General features: G+C 34.6%; 3 protein-coding genes across 7 annotated transcripts; 1 reads left to right on the top strand and 2 right to left on the bottom strand.

Moving 5' to 3' along the window:
• Positions 1 to 916: 916 nt before the first annotated feature.
• On the bottom strand, positions 917 to 8415 carry LOC116340092 (serine/threonine-protein phosphatase 6 regulatory subunit 3-B). 2 transcript variants are annotated; one of them, XM_031766309.1, is made up of 13 exons: positions 8317 to 8415; positions 6226 to 6384; positions 5961 to 6057; positions 5807 to 5886; positions 4942 to 5703; positions 4551 to 4692; positions 4348 to 4466; positions 4095 to 4257; positions 3962 to 4026; positions 3156 to 3880; positions 2970 to 3083; positions 2327 to 2591; positions 917 to 2240 (listed from the first exon to the last, which is right to left on the bottom strand). In XM_031766309.1, the coding sequence occupies exons 3-13, from the start codon at positions 6015 to 6017 to the stop codon at positions 2063 to 2065; spliced, it is 2670 nt and encodes an 889-aa protein (XP_031622169.1). In that variant the 5' UTR covers positions 6018 to 6057; positions 6226 to 6384; positions 8317 to 8415; the 3' UTR covers positions 917 to 2062. The 2 variants fall into 2 exon arrangements, with proteins under 2 accessions (XP_031622169.1, XP_031622171.1); XM_031766311.1 differs by having other exon boundaries at positions 8326 to 8343.
• Positions 8416 to 8846: 431 nt separating this feature from the next.
• On the top strand, positions 8847 to 15537 carry LOC116340121 (protein mahjong). Of its 4 annotated transcripts, none has more exons than XM_031766358.1 (13): positions 8847 to 9743; positions 9914 to 10199; positions 10317 to 11396; positions 11491 to 11688; positions 11778 to 11944; positions 12086 to 12308; positions 12389 to 14054; positions 14128 to 14225; positions 14294 to 14507; positions 14591 to 14809; positions 14932 to 15057; positions 15136 to 15177; positions 15254 to 15537. In XM_031766358.1, exons 1-13 carry the CDS (start codon positions 9604 to 9606, stop codon positions 15331 to 15333), a joined length of 4539 nt encoding a protein of 1512 aa, XP_031622218.1. In that variant the 5' UTR covers positions 8847 to 9603; the 3' UTR covers positions 15334 to 15537. The 4 variants fall into 4 exon arrangements, with proteins under 4 accessions (XP_031622218.1, XP_031622217.1, XP_031622219.1 ...); XM_031766357.1 differs by having other exon boundaries at positions 8848 to 9743; positions 12074 to 12308; XM_031766359.1 differs by having other exon boundaries at positions 8848 to 9743; positions 10341 to 11396; positions 12074 to 12308.
• A 747-nt stretch (positions 15538 to 16284) lies between these two features.
• On the bottom strand, positions 16285 to 21852 carry LOC116340204 (protein argonaute-3-like). Its single transcript, XM_031766537.1, has 16 exons — positions 21504 to 21852; positions 21225 to 21405; positions 21090 to 21121; positions 19801 to 20542; positions 19509 to 19677; positions 19026 to 19296; positions 18648 to 18696; positions 18530 to 18574; positions 18396 to 18462; positions 18100 to 18298; positions 17831 to 18022; positions 17595 to 17740; positions 17337 to 17537; positions 16971 to 17248; positions 16820 to 16909; positions 16285 to 16735 (listed from the first exon to the last, which is right to left on the bottom strand). The coding sequence occupies exons 1-16, from the start codon at positions 21642 to 21644 to the stop codon at positions 16620 to 16622; spliced, it is 2919 nt and encodes a 972-aa protein (XP_031622397.1). The 5' UTR covers positions 21645 to 21852; the 3' UTR covers positions 16285 to 16619.
• Between the last annotated feature and the right edge of the window lie 6 nt (positions 21853 to 21858).

A 21858-nucleotide genomic window follows, 5' to 3' on the forward strand; every position in this document is an offset into this window, starting at 1 on the left:
CGTTTATTTTTCATTATTAAATTTCAATATTTTTCTCTTTCTGTTGTTGTCTTTGAATAGGAAAATAAATTGAACAAAATGAATGAAGAGACGTCCTATTTTTCGTCTGTTCATTTTCGATATTCAACATAAAAAATATTCAGTTGAGAATCAATTTCTTTCTTATGAGATGCTTATAATTTGCCTAAATTATTAAATTCAATTGATCATTTCAACAACATCGGTGATTTTTTTTTTTTGTTTCCGATAATTAATTTACACTGATTATGAACTTTCTGCGAACGAAAACTGTAAGGGTTTTTTGTTTCATTTTGTATCAAAATTGAATGAAGAAGAAATGTTTAGATTGTTGGTTGTCAAAAATCAAATTCAGAAGAGAAACAATAATTGGAAAAATTTATTGAAGCAGATATGTTGGACATGTGGTGTGTGTGTGTGTGTCTAAAGCGAAGACCACACAATTTTCGTTCAGAATGTGATTCAAGTAGGTCACGTTTTTATAACAGCCTTTATAGCATAAAAATATGCAAAAAAATACCAACAAATAAATATGAAGAAATTGCTCCACGTAAACCGTGCATATTAGCTTCTGATGATGTAAACAGGGAATTAAACGTCCCACTCATTGGTTCTTCGTCTATTTTTGATTGTTTTCGATGAATATTTGAATTGAGCCTTCTTTTTGCTATGTACGTATGCTTCTATTAACCAGTGATAATAGAAATGATGCGTGTGAACGTTGAAAAATTGAGAAAAAGGAAAGCGGCGGTGGTGGAAAGTTTGTGTAATGAATTATGTTATGTGAAAGAGAATATGCTGTATAAGTAGTCGTAAAAAATACCTAACATAATCCATTCGTTCTTGTTCTCACAAAAAAGTATATGTACAAAATATTTGTTTCTTGTTTTTTTTTTTCTTCATCTTTTTTTAGGTTTTAAATTTGATATGAACATATCACAAATCATAGTTTAGCTTCATGTTCGTGTATGTTTTGTTTTTGTTCTTTCTCCATTTCGTATTATTTTTTTTTAAACGTTTTGTATGGGCATCGATCGATGTTGAGGTTGTAATTCTTTTTGGAGTTTTTATTGCAATAAGTTTTGAATTAAAAGGTGGAATTTTATAGTTTTTGTTTTGATCGTTTGAATTGAGAATATTTTTGTTTCATTCATTTTTAATATGTGTTCTTTTGCTTTCGACATCCCAACAAGAGTTTAACGGGAAATCAATTGGTATGCACGGTATATAAAAAAATGTTCAAAAAGAGAAAAGGACTGTTTCTCATTTTGTTTATTGGCGCTTGCATGCTTAACGGTCACTCGTAGGTTACATTTTTTTTCTTCTTTTTTTTACAATACACAGGTGTATTTATTTACAAAGTTTATCTTCATTTCAATTCACATGTGTGCGCACACACCTATTGCTGTCTCGCTCACTCCATTGCCATACTTTGTTGTTGATTTTATTTTCTCCATTTTTTTTTATTATATTATTTATCTTAAACGCTTATTTCGTTCATCTATTAAATAAATTCTAACAAATTTTATTTACTAAAAAATTAAGTCTGACCCTAATTGTGTATGCGTTTCATTTTGTGTCTGTTGTCAAATTAATTCATATTAATTTATTTATTTTTTGTTTATCATTAAAAACAATTACAATACTCTTGTATGTGTGTTTCACGTGATTTCGTGTGTTGAGTGTTTTTGTGTGATTTTTTGCTTTTGGTCGTTGTTGCATTTGAATTACTTTTTTTTCACCGGGGGGTGTATATTTGTGTTTGAATTATTTTTTTTTAGTTTTGAGCGTATAAAAAGAGTCCGAAAAATTATAATTGTTATATGTGGAACAGTATACAATGACCTTTAACACATTAATTTGGTCATTGAGTTTTTTTTTACTACTTGTCTTCATTGTTTGTTGTCTTCTATATTTCTTGCTTCTTCTTTTGTTTTGCTTTCAAGAGTGCCTCGAATCAAATCTTACAAAAGATAACGAACGAATCAGCTGCCAAATAACTTGAGTTGACACATTAAAACGGCTTATCGTTTCACAGTATTTTTTATACGTCGCTTATTATATCAGTTGATTGGTCTGTGGGTGACGACGACGAATCTTCTGATGATGATGTTAAATTGGCATCGGAATCTGACACATTCAAATCGTTGATAACCGATGTATTTTCATTGTGTTCGTTGGAAGTGTTATCATTTTTATTATCGATCGTCTCCTTAGCATTTCTATACAAATAAATGACAAAAGACATTGATGTAGCATGAAAATCATTCATACGGAATTGAAAATGGGAAAATGAGTTAATACTCACGATTCATCTGTGAATGGTCCGTTGTTTATGTCAGTCTCGACCGGTGATGTTGTGGTCGTGGACGTGATGGTTGTCATTGTTTCATTTTTTGGTGAAGCCGCATTCGTGGTGCAATCAACTAATTTACTCTCTTTGTCATTTTCATTGTCGTCTAGTTTACTGCTAACTAATTCCTTTTCTTGCAATTCGGCATTATCAATTTGTTCACTCGCTGATGTTGTATAACTGATCGTATTGGCATTTTGTACAGACGCATTTGTCTCTTCTGAAATTTTATTTAAAACAAAAGGTCAGAAAGGAATTCCACTTGTTGCCTATTGATTAATTGATCTTCTTATGAAATAGATAGCTTTATCAGATTTCTTACGTTTTTTTTTTTAAAAAAAAGGTAATTTAACATAGGTATTGATCCAGTTTTCGAGGGTCCTGCTTGATCCTAATTTGTTTTTTTTTTTTTTTTTTGATAATTCTTTCGATATTATTTAGACCAAAAATTTTCTCACCGTAATCACCTTTTATCCGAGTGGAACCAACATTTTTTCACAATTACCCCCTTTGAATTTTTGCCACACCTCTAAAATCTTTGGCATCAACACCTATGACTATTTAAAAAAAAAAAAAAGGTTGAAGAAAATCGTCTTACCCGTCGTTTTCTCCGCATTGAATTCGTCGGTTGTTTGTACGGTGTCTATATCACTAACAACCGAAGCCCATCGTTTGATATCTTTAGTGTTCTGTACTCGAACTGGTGACGAGTCTATAAAGTGAAATTAGACATCTCATTTCTGTCAACTATAAAAATATAAAAATATTAAAATGATCTATTCACCTGATGAGCTTGGATTTTTGTTATTATCGTCGTTCCATGATGAGTACGCGTTTGGATTGTTGCTGTTGGCCATCTCATCGTTTCGATTGTTATGGTTATTTTGTTCAAGTGGCGGAAATGCGATGTTATCGCTTAGCTGAAAATCGCTAAAATGCGAATCAAAATCGGCCCAATCGGTGTCATTTTTTGGTAATATTGAATCACTCAAATTGCTACTCGTTGGAAATGTTGAGCCGCTGCTGCCAAATATATTATTGTCACTGATATCATCACGAAATTCGTTCATCAGCTCATCGAAATTGTATTTGATATCCGAATCACGAATATCGAATGTGCTGAGATTTTGCATACTGCACCTTGCCTCGAATAAACGTGTTGCCGTATCATTTATGTCGTCAACAATATTATGTGAATTTGCTTCAATGTCGTTATAGTAATCGCCGGTAAAACTTTCATCTTGAAAATCTTTTGATGCGCTCGTATCGTAGGAATCACTTTGATTTGGATCGATGCCACCCAAATATGATTTTTGCTGTTTGAGCGCTGACACCAAATATCCATTATTTGGATCCGTTACTAATTTCCAATAAGACAGTTCGTCTTCAGTTAAATTTGATTCAACTAAGGCACGAAATTGGTGTGACACCAATACTAATAAATTTAATGAATCGAACATATAAATTAAATGGCCCATGTAACCAAGTCGACGGCCATTCTCTTTTGATCTACAATAGAAGGTAAAGGACAAACAAAAAATGAACAAATGAATCCATGGAAAATGTCCGTACTAAAGTGTAATCGCTTACTGTGATTCATCGTTGTGCTTCCAGCAATCAATTAACTTAGATGCAACGTTACACTTTACTAAAATCTGTAAAATTACAACCGAATATTTGGTATCAATTATCATGATTAATCAACAATCAACGAAATGCTTACATGAGTTTGTAAGGCAGAGGGTGTGCATGTATTATCATCACCATGCACAAATGCACTAAATGCGTACGAAAAACATTTTTTTACTTGACTATGCAAAATATTGTTCCAACAGTATTGCTTAAATAGGTCGAGCAAAACATTAAAAAAGTCCGTTTCGCAAATTCTAAAGAAAAAAGAAATTAAATCCAGATTTATCCACAGACACCAATAAAGTGAGTGAGAAAAACTTTAAGAAAATGCACAAAGATCTTACGCGTCGATAATATCTTGATTTCCCGTTTCAATTAATACTGATAACAGTGTACATATGTGCAATCTCGTGCTACCGAATGGCGGCGACAATAGTGTTACTGTATTCCTGATGTCAAATTTCTGCCGAAAAAATCACAAAACCGAATGAATTTCATTCGAAATTGATTGATATTTTGAATTCAACATCATATTTACGTCACTTACCGTTGGTGGGTTCACAAGTAGTTCATGTAACTCTTTGACACGTGGTTTAATTTGTTGCACAATGTTTGCGATAATCCGTTTGTGATGCTCTTTTTCCGCATCGGCCAAATACTGTAAAGCCGTGTCCGATGCCGGTTCATTACTAAAAAAAAAGTTACACATTAAAACCATACCAATAATTAATGTCAAAGAATTCAGTAACTTCTTTGAGAATTTTATGCTTTGTTCTCATCGTCATTTATAAGGAATCACCATTGAAATCACAGCGAACGGAAGTGCGCAAGAATCATGAAACCATCACGCGCTATAGTGTTCGCTATGTATTCATGTGAAATTTTGAATACAAATCTTAATCTAGCAGAATGTTTCTTTGTATAATAAATTCACTTACATTATCGGATTTTCCAATAGTTTCAAGATGATGGTGATGCCAGATACAACGGCACTTTCTGTTTTATTCGATAAAATTAAGTCTAACAGTAAATCCGTAGTCGATTCATCTTCCAGTATATGAATGAGTGGATCATTTGAATCCGTGGCACTGTCACTATAACCATAACCTCGTTTCTGTATTTCATTTTGTCGTGCACTTCGTCCAGTTGAAATCAATTCACACAATAAATTGGCAATATTTTGATGTTTATCAGCGTCGGCCTCATTGCCAAGCATACCAATTAAATTGCACACCAATTGTTGTTCGCTAAGCCATTGAAATAGTGAATTTCGCAGTTCATCACCTTCGATCGATGTTATAATTTGAAATAATAAATCAACAACAACAGGTGCGCTCATATGCTTATAAATTGTATTCAAAAAACCCGGACGTGATTTTATAAATTCGAGCATTTGCAAACAAACACATTGATACGAAAACCAATCTTGATCCGATTTCTTTGATAGTAGCATGCCAAATGTTTTACTACAGAATGATGTAAGCAACGGATTCAATGGCGGATCTTGTTCCAAAAAGGCATAAAGTTTCTCCAACGTTGAACGACTGCTTACGAGACGTTCAATTAAAACTGGCACTTCACTGGTTAGAATTTCGCACGCAATGTTCGAATATTTAAAGCGTACATTATCAGCAACATCCGATGGTGGTTCGGTTGTGATCATAGATACCAATTCATCGATGATTTCAGCTCGATGTAAACTACGGATAAAACAACAAACAAAAATTTCAACAAATTTAAACAGTGGCCAAAAAAACTACCGTTTCAAATTACAACAAAGTTATTTTCAAAACAATCACTTACAATTGGGTTAGATTTTTGTTCTGCTCTTTATAATCCTGCAGAATGTCTTCATCGTCAAGCAGTTCTCTCAGCGTCACATCCTATCGATAAAAAAAAAAACAATTTATCACAAATTCTCAAAGCAATTCAAAAAAAAAATCATTCTATTGATTACCTCTTTGTTTAGTAAAGTGTCAATGCTCTTTGAATATGAATTCACTTCCCAAAACATTTTGTTTTACACGATAATAATTCGTTTTAATAACAATTTACTGAAAATGAACAATAAAACAAATGAATGGTTAAGTGTGTGGCGACACATATAAAATATAGGAAGGGGCGGTAGTGGGTAACATATTTCAGTCGATAATTTGAATAAATGATCAATATGTGGTGACAGGAAAAAACAAAAACATAATGCAATTCAAACATAAACTCACCCATTTGAATAATCACAGTAAAATCATTAGCAAATAATTTACTACTTAATTATATAAATTTGAAGACCGAATTTAATACCACAATATTTCCGTTGAAGTTTTTTCTCTTATTTTCTTGTTGTAATTTGTTGTGATTTATTGTTCTTTTTTAGATGCAATCTGAAAATTAGAGACACAGAGAAAGAGATAACAAGACCGGTGGTTAAATCAATGATATGACAAAGAAATATTGTGTAGAACCGAATTTTTGTATTGTCCTTGCAATAAATTAACTGTCGATGTGGAGATAATGAGACTGTAGCGTGCGCTGTCAACACATTAGAAATGGAATATGAGTAAATGATGACAGTGCTCAAGATTGAAACGAAACCAAAAAAACAACAACACCACACAACAACTATGCAACATTTCACAAAATTATGAATTGAAAGTGATTTCTTTGCGCGAATTTAATTCATATTTGCGATAAACAATACGCACACAGATGGTTTATATCATTCTTTTTCTTTCTGTCGCTTTTTTTCACTTCATTTCAATTGTAGGCAGCAATTTTTAATCACACTTAAACACACATACATCGATTCAAGGAAATAGAAAAGAAGTGAGTCAAGTTTTCGGTGTATTTTTTTTTTGTTTCACTTATTGGCGATGAATCGTTGTTCCACTTGTTTTATTGTGTGTGGAAATGTAATCGTATGTGTTGCTATTCTTCTCGTTCATCATCATCAATCAACATTTGATATATTTAATTCAATGTTGCTTTCGGCAATTCAGGCGCTGAATTTTCAATTCTTCTATACATGCTTTCAAATGGTAATGTTGCGTGTGCTCCAGTATTTTTGTGCGAAAGCACACACTCATTCCGTCTGGATACAGCACTAAAAACAAATGAGCAACAAGAAAAATACTATATACACATACATGACCGAAAGATTGTTGTTTCTGATGCTTTTTTTTAGTCATATGTGAGATTTTAATTCAGCTTTATTAGTTTGTGAGCTCTGAATTCATGGAGTGCGCTGAATGGTGTTGTGTTTATACATGACTGTTTATGAAAGTGTGTGTATATGAATTTTTATCGGGGGAACACAGTGTCATGTATATGTATTTGTTGCACATGATATTTTCAAAGTTGAATGCACAAATTCATAACAAAAAAATTTCTTTACAACAAGTGCACTGCACAAAATTCCCTTTCGAAATGCCGTGCATACAAACAATTTTGCTCGATATTTTCTCGATTGCATACGGTGTGATTTTGATATCATAGTTTAATGTTATCCGATCCCATTTGAATTTATCGGTTTCATTGCTTTTGTTCGTTCTCTTTGGCTCACACGGATAGAGCGCAGTGATAACAAGCGAACAAATGGCAACAAAACCATGCTTCAATTTTTTTTTTGTTCAACCATTTTTCTTTTTTCCCCTTTCTTTGTCTCTCAATGGTTGATTTTTTTCGGTGAATCGACTTTCTAATACGATACGGCCAATATAATGGTACATACCTGCACCGATTAGGTTAATTTATTATAATAATGAAATTATAACAATAAGTTTAGGATGAGCTGCATATCGTACGAATAAGCATAGAGCGAGAGAAAGAAAGAAAGAAAAAAGAAGTCAGTGAGAATATTCAACTGAACGATCAATGGCTATTTTTAACACCTCGTTTTTATTATCAAAATGACAAAAAAAATCTGTTTAAAATTGACGAGCTTATGTTTTTCCCTTCCGTATGGATGTATGTGTGCGGAAAAAAGGAGAGAAAGTGTGTGTGTGTGTATGCATTTTATGAGCTGCTATTGCTGTTGTTGATCTCAAAAAAAAAACGACAAAGAAAAGTCGACTGAACTTTTTGCAAGTCTACAAGAGTTTGGTCGTTTTTAGTCGAAGTGTTTTGTGTGTGTTGTGTGTGTTTTTTTTTGTCTCTTTTTCTTTCTCTTGCACAAAATGACGACCGAATTTTTCAATAATACACCATTATTAATTCACTCATTTCACATCGAATGCAATTTATTTCACTCACAACATAATTTAATTGCAACAACAATACACCAAATCACAAATTTAGTTTGAATTGAAACTATTTACGATTTTTACTTATTCGCATAATGGCGCTGTACAATGTATAATTGAAATGTTCTCACATTCGTATATGAAAAACAAGCAGCGCGACCGTTCCACAAGATTAAAAGCAAAAACTTCAGTCAGAAATGACACGGGAACGAAAAAAAAAGATGGGAAACACACGCTGTGGTGTGAAAGTCTTGGATCTAAAGTACAATTGACAATTCGTACTAAAAATATGTAGTGCATGTAAATTCTGAAGTGCGCTTTAAAAGCAAACAATTTTTTTAGATAATTATCGAATGAATTGCATTTGAACATCGGATAGCATTCAAAACAAATTAAACATGGATTATGCTGTTATATACAACCGATATATCCAAAATGAATTTTACCCGCCGAAAATTCAAATCCAAATGTCATTATTCATACCTTGAACATTTTAGTATGTTTATAGTGGATATGCGGTGACAGTTCATAAAATGCGTACTAAAATCGAATGTGATGTTTTGCTCATCAAAGTACTAGCGTTAAGTATAATGTTCTATAAAATGTGATAAATTGGCTCGTGTATTTGCACTTGGTGTATGTGTGTTTTGAATTTCGAGAAAAGTTCGGGCATTTTCCATGGACAAATACATTTTAAATAGAAAATTCGACAGAAAAACAAAACCACATCGTGCGTCTAACTAAATTGACATTTTTTTTCATTCTGATTTTGGTGAATTTTCACAACGATTGTGTGCACACTTGTGTGCAAAGAACAACAGCAACGCAGAAAAAAAACGTGTGTGTAAACGGAATTTTTTTTTGTGTATATCAGAAATTGCGCGAAAGAACAACGAGTTTTGTATTTTGATTTTGGATTGATTTGGTTGCAATTATCATTTAAATCGCACATATATGATGTATATGATGGTGTTTTTTTCCTTGTTATCGAATTGATGTGTTATTGTTTCTTGTGTGTATAACTAGCAGTCGCATTTTCTCATTTGCCAGTGATTGAGTGTATGAAGGAAAAATATATTGTTGTATATAGGCATTGACGACATATGTGAAAAGTGTGGTTAGGTTTGTGACTAGTGTCAAAACCTCGAATTTCATCAAGTGTAGTAATACCGTACCATTGGCTTACGCGCGTATATAGTATATTTATTGCACATATATACGATCCGTATGATTTTGCCGTCATTCATAGAGTTTATTTAAAAAGTGTGATTTAAGTGATAAATGTGAAAAAAAAGAAGTTGAATTTTTGTTGTGTGTTCGTCAAATAATTCCGATAATTGTTCCGAAGGGAGGGAATTGCTAATGGCTGCATCTGGCATAATAATGGCTGCATCGGCTGATGATGAGACTATTTTACAAGGACGAGATTTACAATCCATATTCCAGCTATGGGAACGAAAACACTCAACACCCGGTTTCGATCCAGAAATCATTTTAACCAGGTATTGTGACAATGCTTTCTAAACCAAATTCAATTCAATTCAATTAACGCTGTCAACTGTGATTTATGTGAACGACGCATGCAAAATTCCACGACGATGACACTCTCTTTTTATTTTAAATGAAAATATGTTTGTTTACTGATTTCAATCCAATTTCAATGCCATTTCAGATTGTCCGAAATTTTCGAAGAAGAAACAGAAATTTATATGTGCAAAGATCCTGATCCGTTTGATGAACGACATCCATCGCGTACAGATCCCGAATGTGAATTGGGTCGCATGTTGAAGCTATTATTTCGTAAGGATCATTTCATGACACGTTTGGTCAATGATTACTTACGTGACAATTATTTTACGCGCCAAAGCATTCAAAAGAGTTCACAGTCACTTAACATTGCCGCATGCCGTTTGATTTTATTGATTATGCCTGGTTTGGAGACATCGGCAGTATTTCAGGTAAACTATTTTTATATGTTTGTTCATGAGGCACTTTCAGCCATTACATTACATTTGGAATAAAAGTGAACAATAAAAATCAATTATGATTCAAATCGATTCACTATTCACTGACAGTGTGAATTTTATTTTCGTGTTCAGGCGGAAAATGATAATTTAATCCAGCGTCTGTACAATTGGGCAGAGGAGAGTGCTGAACCATTGCGAAGCTATGCAACAGGTCTTTTGGGTGCTGCAATGGAAGTGCAGGATATTGCAATTGGTTTTCGAGAGAACAATACACGTTTGGTGCCGATTGCATTACGACGATTGCACACCCTTCAAGCTGAAGATCGAACCGCAAAACAGGCGGAAATATTGGCCAATGGTCAAACCGATTATCATCCAACATCAACAAATTCACAACGAACGATATCCAGAAAGAGTTCAACAAATGTTGAAAACAGCAACGATAGCAGTAATGTAACGTTTAATAATTTAACCGATTTATGTCGACCATTTGAAAAATTTGGAACCGATTTGGCATCAAGTGCATCAGTACCAAGTAGCCCAGAAACGCGCAGTCCAAAGCACAACGGTGCCCATGTTCCAATATTTCGGAATACAATCAATGTATCCGCACTTTTTGAAAATAGTCAACAAAGTTGTGATTTTAAATATAACGTACGATATTCGATTCCAATACATCCGTCAACATCGGAAACCTATCAAATGTTAACACTACGGTACTTAGCATCGCTCGGAGAATATCAAGAATTTTTGGGTCAAGTATTTGAACATAATGCACTTCAGTTGATTTTTCGCTATATTGAAAATTTAGATCCGAAAAATACATGCCTCGCATTTGAAGCGCTCAAATATTTGGCATCGTTGTTATGCCACAAAAAATTCTCATTGGAATTTATCAACAATGGCGGTTTGGAACGATTGCTTAAAGTGCCTCGGCCAAGCATATCGGCAACAGCCGTTTCAATTTCACTATACTATTTGGCATACTGTGAAGATGCAATGGAACGAATATGCCTGATGTCACAACAAGTCATACCCGAAGTGGTTAGCTATGGATTGTGGCTGCTATCGAGTGCACATGATTCGGGCAGATGTCATGCAACAATGTTCTTTGGGCTATCATTTCAATTCAAGCTGTTCCTCGATGAATTTGATCGACAAGATGGACTAAGAAAACTGTATAATGTCGTATGTATTCTGATTACTTTTGTGTTTTACATGGATTTAATGCGATTTTGTAGAGTATTTGATTTTGTCATTGTTTTGTCTATTTTCGCTTTAGATATCGGTTCTTCCTATTCTTGGAACAGAAGATCATAATCTTAACGATGACGATGAATGTGCTGCACGTCAAATGGTTCGTCATGTTTGTGTTGCATTAAAACGCTATATGGAGAGTCATTTGTTCTACAAGTACACACAACTATCGCGATTGAATGAACCAACGGTGTCGGCAGCAAATGCAGCACCATTGTTCAGAGTAAGTTAATGACACATTTGAAGAGAGAAATAAATCATGTTCGATTTTGTTTTCTATTATTAATAATTAAACATTGTTCGAACGTGTAGGCTCCGAAATTCACATTGGAAATGATCATGGAACAAGCGACAGCATTGCAAGAACTATTGCCAATTAGAATGCGATGGGAGCCGGTTGAAAAGATTTTATCATTAAATGGTGTTCAATTGATGTTACGTGTAATCGCCTATTCATACGAATGGAGCTTCAGTGGAAGGTAAACAGATATATATATATACTTTTGTAACTGTTTTTTTTTTTTAACTATTTCTTCATTTAAATGATTTTAATGTGTATTTGTGATTGTGTCGTTTCTTTTTTTACACTCTTCTAAATGGCCTATCAGTTTCTCTTCTAGAGCTGAAACCGTGCGTTCAGCCTTAGATGTTTTGGCCATTTGTTGTGTCATACCAAAAGTTCCTGTAGTATTTTGTGAAAAAATGGAGTTACCGGATGAACCATCAGCGGCTGGTATTAATTTCATACTGGGTGCATCGGAAGGTGAAATTGTGGCCGATGCCGAAGTGCAAAAGTCTGCTTTGGCCGTTTTGGTGCATTGCGTATGCGCTCCGATCAATATTGTATGTATCCTTTACTCTTATTTACTTTTTCATCACACTTCAAATATTTAATTTCGATTGTTTGTTCTTTTCCAAATCAGCCACAATCAGCCGTTCGTTATGGTACGAGCAAAACAAAAGCACCAAATAAGATGCTCTTGGATATGATATCAAAAGTATGGGAGAGTGTTCGTTCAAATAATGGTATAATTGTACTGTTACAATTGATGGAAATCAAAGTGCCAATTACAGATGCTGATTGCATACGAGGTTTGGCATGCCGTGCAATGGCCGGTTTGTCACGTTCCGATACGGTTCGTCAGATCGTCGGTAAATTGCCATTATTCACAAATGGCCTCTTACAAAGTCTTATGCGAGATCCAATCTTACAAGAGAAACGTTTCGAACATGTTCAATTTCAAAAGTATGCATTGGAATTACTAGAACGTGTGTCGGGAAAGACAAAAAGTTCCAATCAACTTGATACATCGTTGGCAAATATTCACAAAGCAAATGTCGTTGCACAGACAAAAATCCAATTCAACGATCAACAATTGTATGAATTGATTTACGATCATTTGATGTCGAGGGGCTTAAGTGAGTCGGCAAATATTTTGCAAAAAGAAGCAAATCTTCCAAACAATATTGGTTCATCGAAAGTATCAAGTGCAGCATTTCATTCACCATTTTCATTTCGAACACCAACAACACCGGCAAGTCGTTCGCGTATTCGAAATAAACCAAGCGACTTTAATGCAGCCCTAAATGCGCTCGACGCCCCAACACCAATGGACCAAACAATCACAACGAATGGTGAATTGAATGGTCAACAAAATTCAATTGCTGATCCATTATCGATCGGCATACCACCAATTAAATTAATAAAAAAATCCACCGGACCTCCAACACCCACTCATAATTCACAACAAAATCATCATCCACATTATCAACAGCGATCGTTACAAAAACAAATATCGGCCGTTGAACCAACAACACCAATTTATACGGGTTTTGCGGCCAGAGCGCAACAACCAAATGGCGTTCATACAAATTCATCGAAAAATGTAACGCTCGAGACAATAATCACCGAATATTTAACGAATCAACATGCTTTGTGTAAACATCCAATGTCAACATGCCCACAATTTGATTTGATTGTACCACATAAATGTCCAGATCCACGAACAAATAAAGTATCCGGAATGAGTACGAATTTTGCGGCACGATTTTTCCGTCAACAAGCTGGTTTCAACGGTCGACGACTGGATCGTCGATTAATTCATTCAAATTTCTGTGCAGCCCGAACAATTCGAGCCGAAGATCCAGATCTATTTTTTATTTGCTGTGACATTGCACCGTGCGCAACAAGCGTTGCGGTCGGTTCATACAATGGCGAAGTTAAAGTTTATAATATCAACGAAAGTGGCGAAGAGTTTTCATTCAGTTGTCACGATTCATTTATTAGCAATATTAAATACAGTCGAGATGGAAATTTTATTGCAACATCAACGACATGGCGTCAACCGTTGTCCGCACTGTGGAGCATTGAAAATAAACGATTCAATATGAAATTACGATGGGATGATGATGAATATATGGAATTTGCCAATATAACCAATGATCGAATCTTAGGTACAAAAGGCGAAAAGGCCACCATTTATGACTTAAACACCGGACAGATGGTCAGACAATTTGTGCCAAGTATTTATAATCAATATTCGAAGAACAGAGCCACATACTATCCAACCGATGAATTAATTTTATCAGGTGAGGAAAGGACGGTGAATGGAATTGTCTATTGGAATTATATTTAAATGCATTTTTGCTTTAATTTCACTAGATGGTGTACTATGGGATGTACGATCAGGAAAAGAAATTCATAAATTCGATAAACTTAATCAGGCCATCTCTGGTGTATTCCATCCAAATGGACTTGAGGTAGATTTCACTATTTTTATTTAAAAATAACGATGCCAGTCAGTTCAAACAATTTGTTTGAATTTCAGGTCGTTTCAAATACAGAGGTATGGGATTTGCGAACGTTCCATCTGCTGCGAACTGTGCCAACATTAGATCAATGCCTGGTAACATTCTCACCGCTTGATGTCATCTATGGTATATCATACTCAGAGGTTGAAAACCGATTCGACATGGATCAAGTTAGTTTCAGTTATGAGCCTAGCTTCAAGACGTTAGACAGTTATGACTATTCAAGCATAGGTTGGTTTCACTTAAATCTTCTTTTTTTACCGTTTTCACTTTGATTAAATCGACTTGTTTGTGTCTTTTTGTTTCTATTGCAGCAACTCACGACGTAAAGCGTGACATTTATGATTTAAGCATTAATAAATATGGAAGTCAAATAGCCATTGTGGAAAATCAAGGTGATTACGAATCAGTTCAGGAATCGGCTGTGAGAATTTATTCGGTGGGTCGTCGGAAAAATATGGAAGACGAAGCTGAAGAAGACGATGAAGATATGGGAATGTCGGATGATGGTTCATCAGACAATGATTCAGTTGGTTAGTATAAAAACGATGCTCTCAAATGAAAGCAAATCGGAAATTAATCGATTTCAACCTTTTTTCGTATCTATGTGGAAATATCTTTTTTCAATGTAAGAGTTAAATTTGGTTTTGTCTAGGTAACGAAAGTCGGAGAATGCCATTGGTTCCGTTCTTAGATGGTGACAGCGACGATGATCCCGACGACAATGCTGATGATTCCGACGATTCAGATGACAACTTGGAAGAATGGCTGAATAATTCAGGTATTAAGAATTTTTCTTTCAATTTTTTACGAAATTTTCATTCCTTAATCTGAATGCTAATCGTAAACTATTCTATAGGGAGTGATGATGATATAAATATCTTCAATATTGAGGCCGCAGGTATGTTTGACGCAACATCAAAGATAAACATTGAAATCAATTTATTTAAAAATCATTTTATTTCTGCGCATTTCAGATGGCCAAGGAAACAACGTAGATGATGCTGATGAAAGTGCACAATGGACTACGACCGACGATGAAGATGGCAACGATTAAAATCAGCGAGAACAGATAGATATAGGAAGAGAAAAAAATTGTGCGTCTGCGGGGAGGAAATCGAAAACAGTTGTCAAGAAAGAGAGAACACGAGATTAAAATCAAAATAAATTGTATTCAAATCAACCATTTTGAAAAGTTTTGTTCTTTATCTGTCATTTACTCTGTTAAGTGATTTCAAATAAATTTAACACTTTAGAATAATCTTCAAAAGATTTTTTTACGTTTGTTTGTAATAGGGATTCAAATGTTTTGAATTCAAAGCATCTAAATTAAGTGAAATGATGATTATAAAATAAATGCTTGTAAATTATGAAACAAAAATTACATTGCAAAAAAAGAAGCAAAATACTGAGAAAAACAACACCATTTTCAAGTCATTATAAATAAATATGAATAAATAAAAAAAACAGTACATTTTCTGGGGGTTTTATTTTGACTTTGTTTATTATTAAAATGGTGGAGAAATCATTGGGTATTAATGCCAATCTTCTTACCAACATAGTTTCACACTCGAGAATTTTCAATTTATCAAAAAAAACTACACAATTTATATTTGTTATTCTTTTTTTTACAAAACATGCAGTGTTGTTACGTACTTTTTAAAATAATTAAGAAAAAACAATACTTTATATTCGTTTGAATTGTACCCGAAGAATCAATAAAAATTTAGCGAATCATTTAATGTATAACAAAAAACAAATGTTTTCCAAAAAACCAAGTCACAACAAAGAAAATCATATACATTTTTTTGGGAGATTGATCCTTGTGACACTTAAAACTAAATGTATTATTGAGCTCACATTTGTTCTTGAATTAATTGTCGAAAAAATTGAAACGTGTAAAACAATTTGAAACGAAAATTCACTTTGGAGCATCCTGTAAAAAAAGACTTTTAAAATTAAAAAAAAACGTGTTCTATGATTTTCCAACAATAGATTTAATGGGCTGTTTCTTCGAAATGGCCATAAGTTATTTTTGTTTAACTTAATAATGATTCGATTATAAAAAATGTCTGTTTCCCCATTCTTTTTCATAAAGAATTAATTAAAACAGATTAACTTAAAAGAATTTAATCTACTTGACAAAATTATGCCAAACAGAATGAAAGTCATGTTGAAAGCAAAATGTAATATAATCTTGGAGAAAATGAGTGTTTTCTGTCAACGGTTCATATTCAGTTCGCGTCAAAAGAAATAATTGTAATCAGAATAAATAAAAAAAATTAGATTTTTTGTAATTCATTCTGTTTGGTGGAAGTAAAAAAAGTGATGATGTGAATCTCTTTAGAGGTAAAACAATCGATTGTTGAGCTGCTCGGCTGGTTCACGCTTCAACGAATTTCCAACCAAGAATGCCAATTTGTGTGCATATTGACAACAAGCTGGCACACGAACAGTACCTGAAATATAAGTCATATTTTAAAAAAGCATTCGAAGTAGAATGTAATGAACTTTATCAAAACATGTAACCAATGGCCAATTACCTGGCCAATTGTAGTAAAGGAAGCACAATTTGTACGTGAGCCGTTGTAAAACATCGGGCGGGAAATTACTTTCATCCTCAAGTGCGACACCTATAAAATGATGCGATTTCATTTAGTTGATAACATTTACCGAATGTTTCTTATTACTTACAATGAGTTGGCGTGACTGTACCTTGGCGCACACTTTGTGGCACCAAATAGAAGTCATAAAGACCGCGACGTGTGATTGTGTGATCCAAGACAGCACCTGGGTTTGGATTTTCGGCTTGTGCTCCTTTCTTCACATAGAATCGAGCGTTGATGCGCTTTTGTACCACCACAAATGTGAATGGTGGATTGTAATCTTCCGACATGGTTGAACACGCTTGTTTAAGCTGCGCCAATTCATAATCTTTAACTGCTCGTAGTTGGCCGTCACCAACACCATCGCTAAAGAGAGAAAAGACAGAATAATAATTAAAAAGATTTTTTGCTCATACCAAAGCGTATTTTTCTTTTTTTCTTCAAGAGAAATTACCGGAAAATGATGATTTTGCGAGGTAATTGGTTGTTGTTGACCTTCTTGTAATATTGCAATGCATGTTGCAATGAAACGACTAATCCGTGAACTAATTCCTCGTTCTTCGATTGGACAACAGCTTTGCTGTACCAATTGGTGTATGTGTCGTTGGTGCTGGCAACAAATGCGCTTACCGAGCCGGATTTTTTATCGTGGTGCCTTTAAAATGATGTCATTTAGTTGATAACATTTTATCAGATATTTTAATTTACTTACGTGTCGATGCCAATGATCATACAGTTTGCCAACGGAATTTTAATGCTCCACAAACTTCCGCCAAGCTTACAGTTCATCTGAAGTGCGATCTTTTGCACGATCGACCGATTTTTCTCCTCTTTACCTAATGTGCGAGCATTGATCACCTATTGAATGGGAGTGGTTTTGTTGGATTCAGACAAATTGAAACTTAAAACTGTTGACAAAAGATTCGGCTTATATTAGTTTTTATTTACCTGCGATGGAATCGGAGATTCTGCGCAGCAGATTTTCTTGATCGTATTGTAACGATCATCGCGAGCGGTTGGGCAAAGGCACACCACGATTTGTGTTTGTACATTGAGTGCCTGACGTAGAGTTGATGCATACGTTTCGGTCTTATCATTGTCCAAAATGATGACCTTCGGTTTGCTGGCTGTAATTCCCATCTAATACCATGAAATAAGCATAGCATTATACTTTTGATTTGTAAATTAAAAGACAATTTTTTTTTTGCCAAACCTACCGAACGTATATTCTTTTCCATACAATCCATGAATGATTTGGCAGCCTTTGTATCGTTTTTCACATGAATCAGTAGCCAATTGTGCAAGTTAACCACTGACATCTGTTCATTGTTTGTGCAGTATTTACCGAAATCGGCATTCGGACCAACACCAAATGTTTTGCCATTCGCAAAGATGACTCGCTCCTCTTCCATTTGACTATGGTGTTTCGACGCCGTTGTAATTAATAATGAAGATTTTAAGATTAATTTTTTTTTTCATTTTTTTTTAAATTCAGCATGTTAATCATTCTCACCGTAATGTTACTGCGACGGCGTTATCCATCAGAGACAGACCCCAATTGGCCAATAATTGTTTTGTCTCTAACAAATGCAAAACCAAACGATTTTATTTTGATGTTCATATAAATACTTTAAAAAACCAATTTACCTGGACAGTTGTTCACTCGTTTGCAGAACTGCACCAATTCATTTGCTACACAACAAAAGAAAACAAAATTTATAATAACTAGAAAAAAATTATTACATAAATAAATTTAAGACAAAACCTCGCTGGTTTGGAGAAATGCGTGTGAATGTAGCCACATCTCGCATGACCTGTGGGAATTTTTCGAAATCAATAATAATTTGTTTTAGTTTTGATTCGATTTAAATTGTTGAAAAAAGTTCCCGAGTGAAAAATGGCATTGAATTTTTCAATGCGTAGTGTCAAACGGCATTTAAGCAATGAATCGACACCGCATGGCTATAGCGATGTGGTGTATGCACTCAACGTGCGCACGGACCATGTGGTCTCGATTTATTGCTTAAATGCCGTTTGACACTACGCATTGAAAAATTCAATGCCATTTTTCACTCGGGTTATATTTGAAAAACCATCAAAAAATTTGACGTGATGAACAAAGGAATACACGAAATTAGCTTACCTTGAAGTCGGCACGCTGTTCATCGGTTAAACCTGTCAAGAAACTAATTTCTGGAATGATCGAATAAACGCGTGATTCCTTTTCCGCTTTACCAGCAACACGTTTCTCCTCACGACTGATGAGCAATGGTTGTTTCAAATCTCTGATTTCAATATTATATTGTTGCTTATAATATTGAACGTATGAAACTTCACCGGTTTTTGTTTGAAATGTGTTTGTCGGATTCTGGTCCCAATCAATGTCGTCGATGCGATAGGTTTTGTTGTTGTATCTAAGAAACGGATTTTTTTTTGGTTATAAGTGGAATCGGAATGTTCAATTCTATATTTAAAAAAAAAACTATTCAATAACTTTTTGTTTAAATTTCAATTGAATATTATTTAATGCGATGTTATAAAATAAATTTGATCACTTCGAATACCGTAATTAGAAATTGTGCAATTTATTTGACATTGGTGGTATGAGAACGCAGAAAAAAAATACCTGGTCAAAACGACTGCCCCAAGTAGTGCTTGTGTCACTTTGGTCTTGAAATCCTCGCCTCGAGAATTTCGGTACGCGTGCTGAAAGATATCAAGTACGGCCGTTTGACGTAGAACACGATGTGTTACATCAACACATAGCATCACACCATCGTGACATTCTTCCACCGCTATTTGAAAAACAAAAATTGTAAAAATGTCAATACTCATCCGAATAAAGATAAATTATATTTCCTTTTTTAAAAAATCGTACAAAAAGGTAAAAAAAAATGACATAAAATTTTCGAACAAACCTGTAACATATCCGGGCCAAATTTCCAATTTGTGTTGTGGAATGACCTTTGGCGCAGATGGATCAAAATTCTTCAAACCGAATTGTACAAACTTCAAAATTTTCATGATATTTTTGAAGAGAATACCGTACAGCTGTTGGCATTCAGAAAACTTCTTGCGACCTTTGTAGATTAGTGTGATCGTGACATCAGAGTTATCATTTGGGTTTGCGCTTTGAAGCTGTGTCACCTGATCGGGTAGCTGTATTGGCAAACAGAGTTTGACACCATCGAATGTTTTTGTGCGACCAATTACATCCAACTGTTGATTCATCAATGCATAGCGTAGCTGATTTGAATGAACCGGTGGATCAAACCGCGCTTCATATTCGAACACGCCTTTGTTCGGTTCGGTTTGAAGTCGAATGTAATTGGTAAGTCCCTGAAGCTGTGCACCCTTTGTACCAATTTTTGCTTCAACAACTTCTTCAACGGCGGGCTCGTCGAGAGGAGCGGCCAAAGATACATACTGTTGAAACGTTGTTGCTTCTTTCGATCCGCTTGACTTCGACGATGCCTCTTCACGTCGTTTCAAACGTAGTTGTGCAAGTGCATCGGTTGTTGAAGATATTCCAGATTGTGCTTCATCGACTATGGCTGCTGGCCCTGGTTGTTCTGGCGTTGCCATGGACATCAGCTTGCCGCGTCCACCAATGCTTCCACGTCCAGCCGTTTTTGGTGGTTGATCATGTTCCAAATTGGGCTACATTTTATAAACAATAAAGAAATATGAATAAAAACTTGCAATACCGAAATGTCAAAAATGGCGCTAAAACATGTTCACAGTTTTGAGTTGACATCAATTAAAAATTAAACGGTAAAAATATAGCGTGTTTTTTTATAATTTGACACAGCACAGTATCACTTTGCAAAGGATATGCGACCAAAGTAAAAAAAAAAAACCACACACGAAGCACGACACAGTTCAATAACATCGATGAAAAAATGTGTGTGCACAAATTATGTTGCTTAATTATCTCATATTGCGCGTCTTTAGATAAAACACAATGCTTGATGAAGTGAAATGAGTGTATAAAATCCAAGCATACAATTTTGGTGCGTGTTGTGCTGTTCAAAACACACACTACAAACGATTAGTGAATTTGACATAACTGTACTCTGGCTTGCTTCAAATCAAAACAATATTTTGCGACGCGATAATTTTGTTGTTGTACGTTTGTAAAGCGATATTTTTGATGCTCAATTCGAGGAAAAAACCGTTCAAAGAAAGAAAAAAAATGACGACTTACCTGCACCATAGACAATAATTTTCCACGTCCACCTAGAAATTGAAGCAATAACGACAACAATTATTGTGAAATTATGGAAAATTCTTTGTTACATTGTAATCCGTTTTTTTATTGTTTTGATCTAAATTTTCTCACCTATTCCTGGGCGTTCTGACGAGCCGATGGTGCCTTGCAGTTTTGCTTCTTCGCTTGACTTGGAGAATGATGGATCAATTGATTGGTCAATTGAACTTGTTTGTACCAAAGAGACCAGACGGCCTCTGCCTCTCGACGAACTTGAAGAAGTAGCCGCATCTTGTGGTTCGGTCGGTCTTGTCTTAAAGGATAATTCGTTCAAGATTTTTTTTTTTTTTTGAAAAATGAATTTTATCCCGAAAATGCACGTATCAATTTTTTTTCAAAAATGGATCTTACCATGGCGGCCAAACGCCCGCGTCCAGTAATGCGCGGCGTGTCATCGCTATCGGTTTTTCCTGGAGTGGTATAACCTTCATCAGTTTTTTTGTCGCTTGTGGCTTGGGACAAACGACTGAATGCTTTTCTTTCATCGCTCATTTTCACCGACTCTTTTCGCTTTTCAAATTCACAAATTTTTGATGGTCAAAATAGTTCTTTTTTTATTTTTCTGTAAAAATTTATTCGAAATCTTCGGTTGAACACGTGTTCTATAATGATTTTACACAAATTGCTATTGTTAGAATAATTTAACGGTTAATTTTTTTCATTGGTTTCGATGAGTACACAAAATATACGTCTACACTATCCGATT

The sequence above is a fragment of the Contarinia nasturtii genome, unplaced genomic scaffold, assembly GCF_009176525.2.
Source record: "Contarinia nasturtii isolate CC-2019 unplaced genomic scaffold, AAFC_CNas_1.1 Cnas_scaffold_630, whole genome shotgun sequence".
NCBI classification, from domain to species: domain Eukaryota; kingdom Metazoa; phylum Arthropoda; class Insecta; order Diptera; family Cecidomyiidae; genus Contarinia; species Contarinia nasturtii.

Excerpts from the sequence above, each read along its gene's own strand:
- LOC116340092 (XM_031766309.1), bottom strand. The coding sequence starts at position 6,017 with ATGTTTTGGGAAGTGAATTCATATTCAAAGAGCATTGACACTTTACTA. Across the intron at positions 5,704-5,806 it reads AACAAAAATCTAACCCAATT|TTTACATCGAGCTGAAATCA; the intron begins GTAAGTGATTGT and ends TTTTATCCGTAG. Across the intron at positions 4,027-4,094 it reads CCTCTGCCTTACAAACTCAT|ATTTTAGTAAAGTGTAACGT; the intron begins GTAAGCATTTCG and ends GTAATTTTACAG.
- LOC116340121 (XM_031766357.1), top strand. The coding sequence starts at position 9,604 with ATGGCTGCATCTGGCATAATAATGGCTGCATCGGCTGATGATGAGACT. Across the intron at positions 11,945-12,073 it reads GAATGGAGCTTCAGTGGAAG|TTTCTCTTCTAGAGCTGAAA; the intron begins GTAAACAGATAT and ends ATGGCCTATCAG. Across the intron at positions 14,810-14,931 it reads ATCAGACAATGATTCAGTTG|GTAACGAAAGTCGGAGAATG; the intron begins GTTAGTATAAAA and ends GGTTTTGTCTAG.
- LOC116340204 (XM_031766537.1), bottom strand. The coding sequence starts at position 21,644 with ATGAGCGATGAAAGAAAAGCATTCAGTCGTTTGTCCCAAGCCACAAGC. Across the intron at positions 21,406-21,503 it reads GCGGGCGTTTGGCCGCCATG|ACAAGACCGACCGAACCACA; the intron begins GTAAGATCCATT and ends TTATCCTTTAAG. Across the intron at positions 19,297-19,508 it reads GGGGCAGTCGTTTTGACCAG|ATACAACAACAAAACCTATC; the intron begins GTATTTTTTTTC and ends TCCGTTTCTTAG.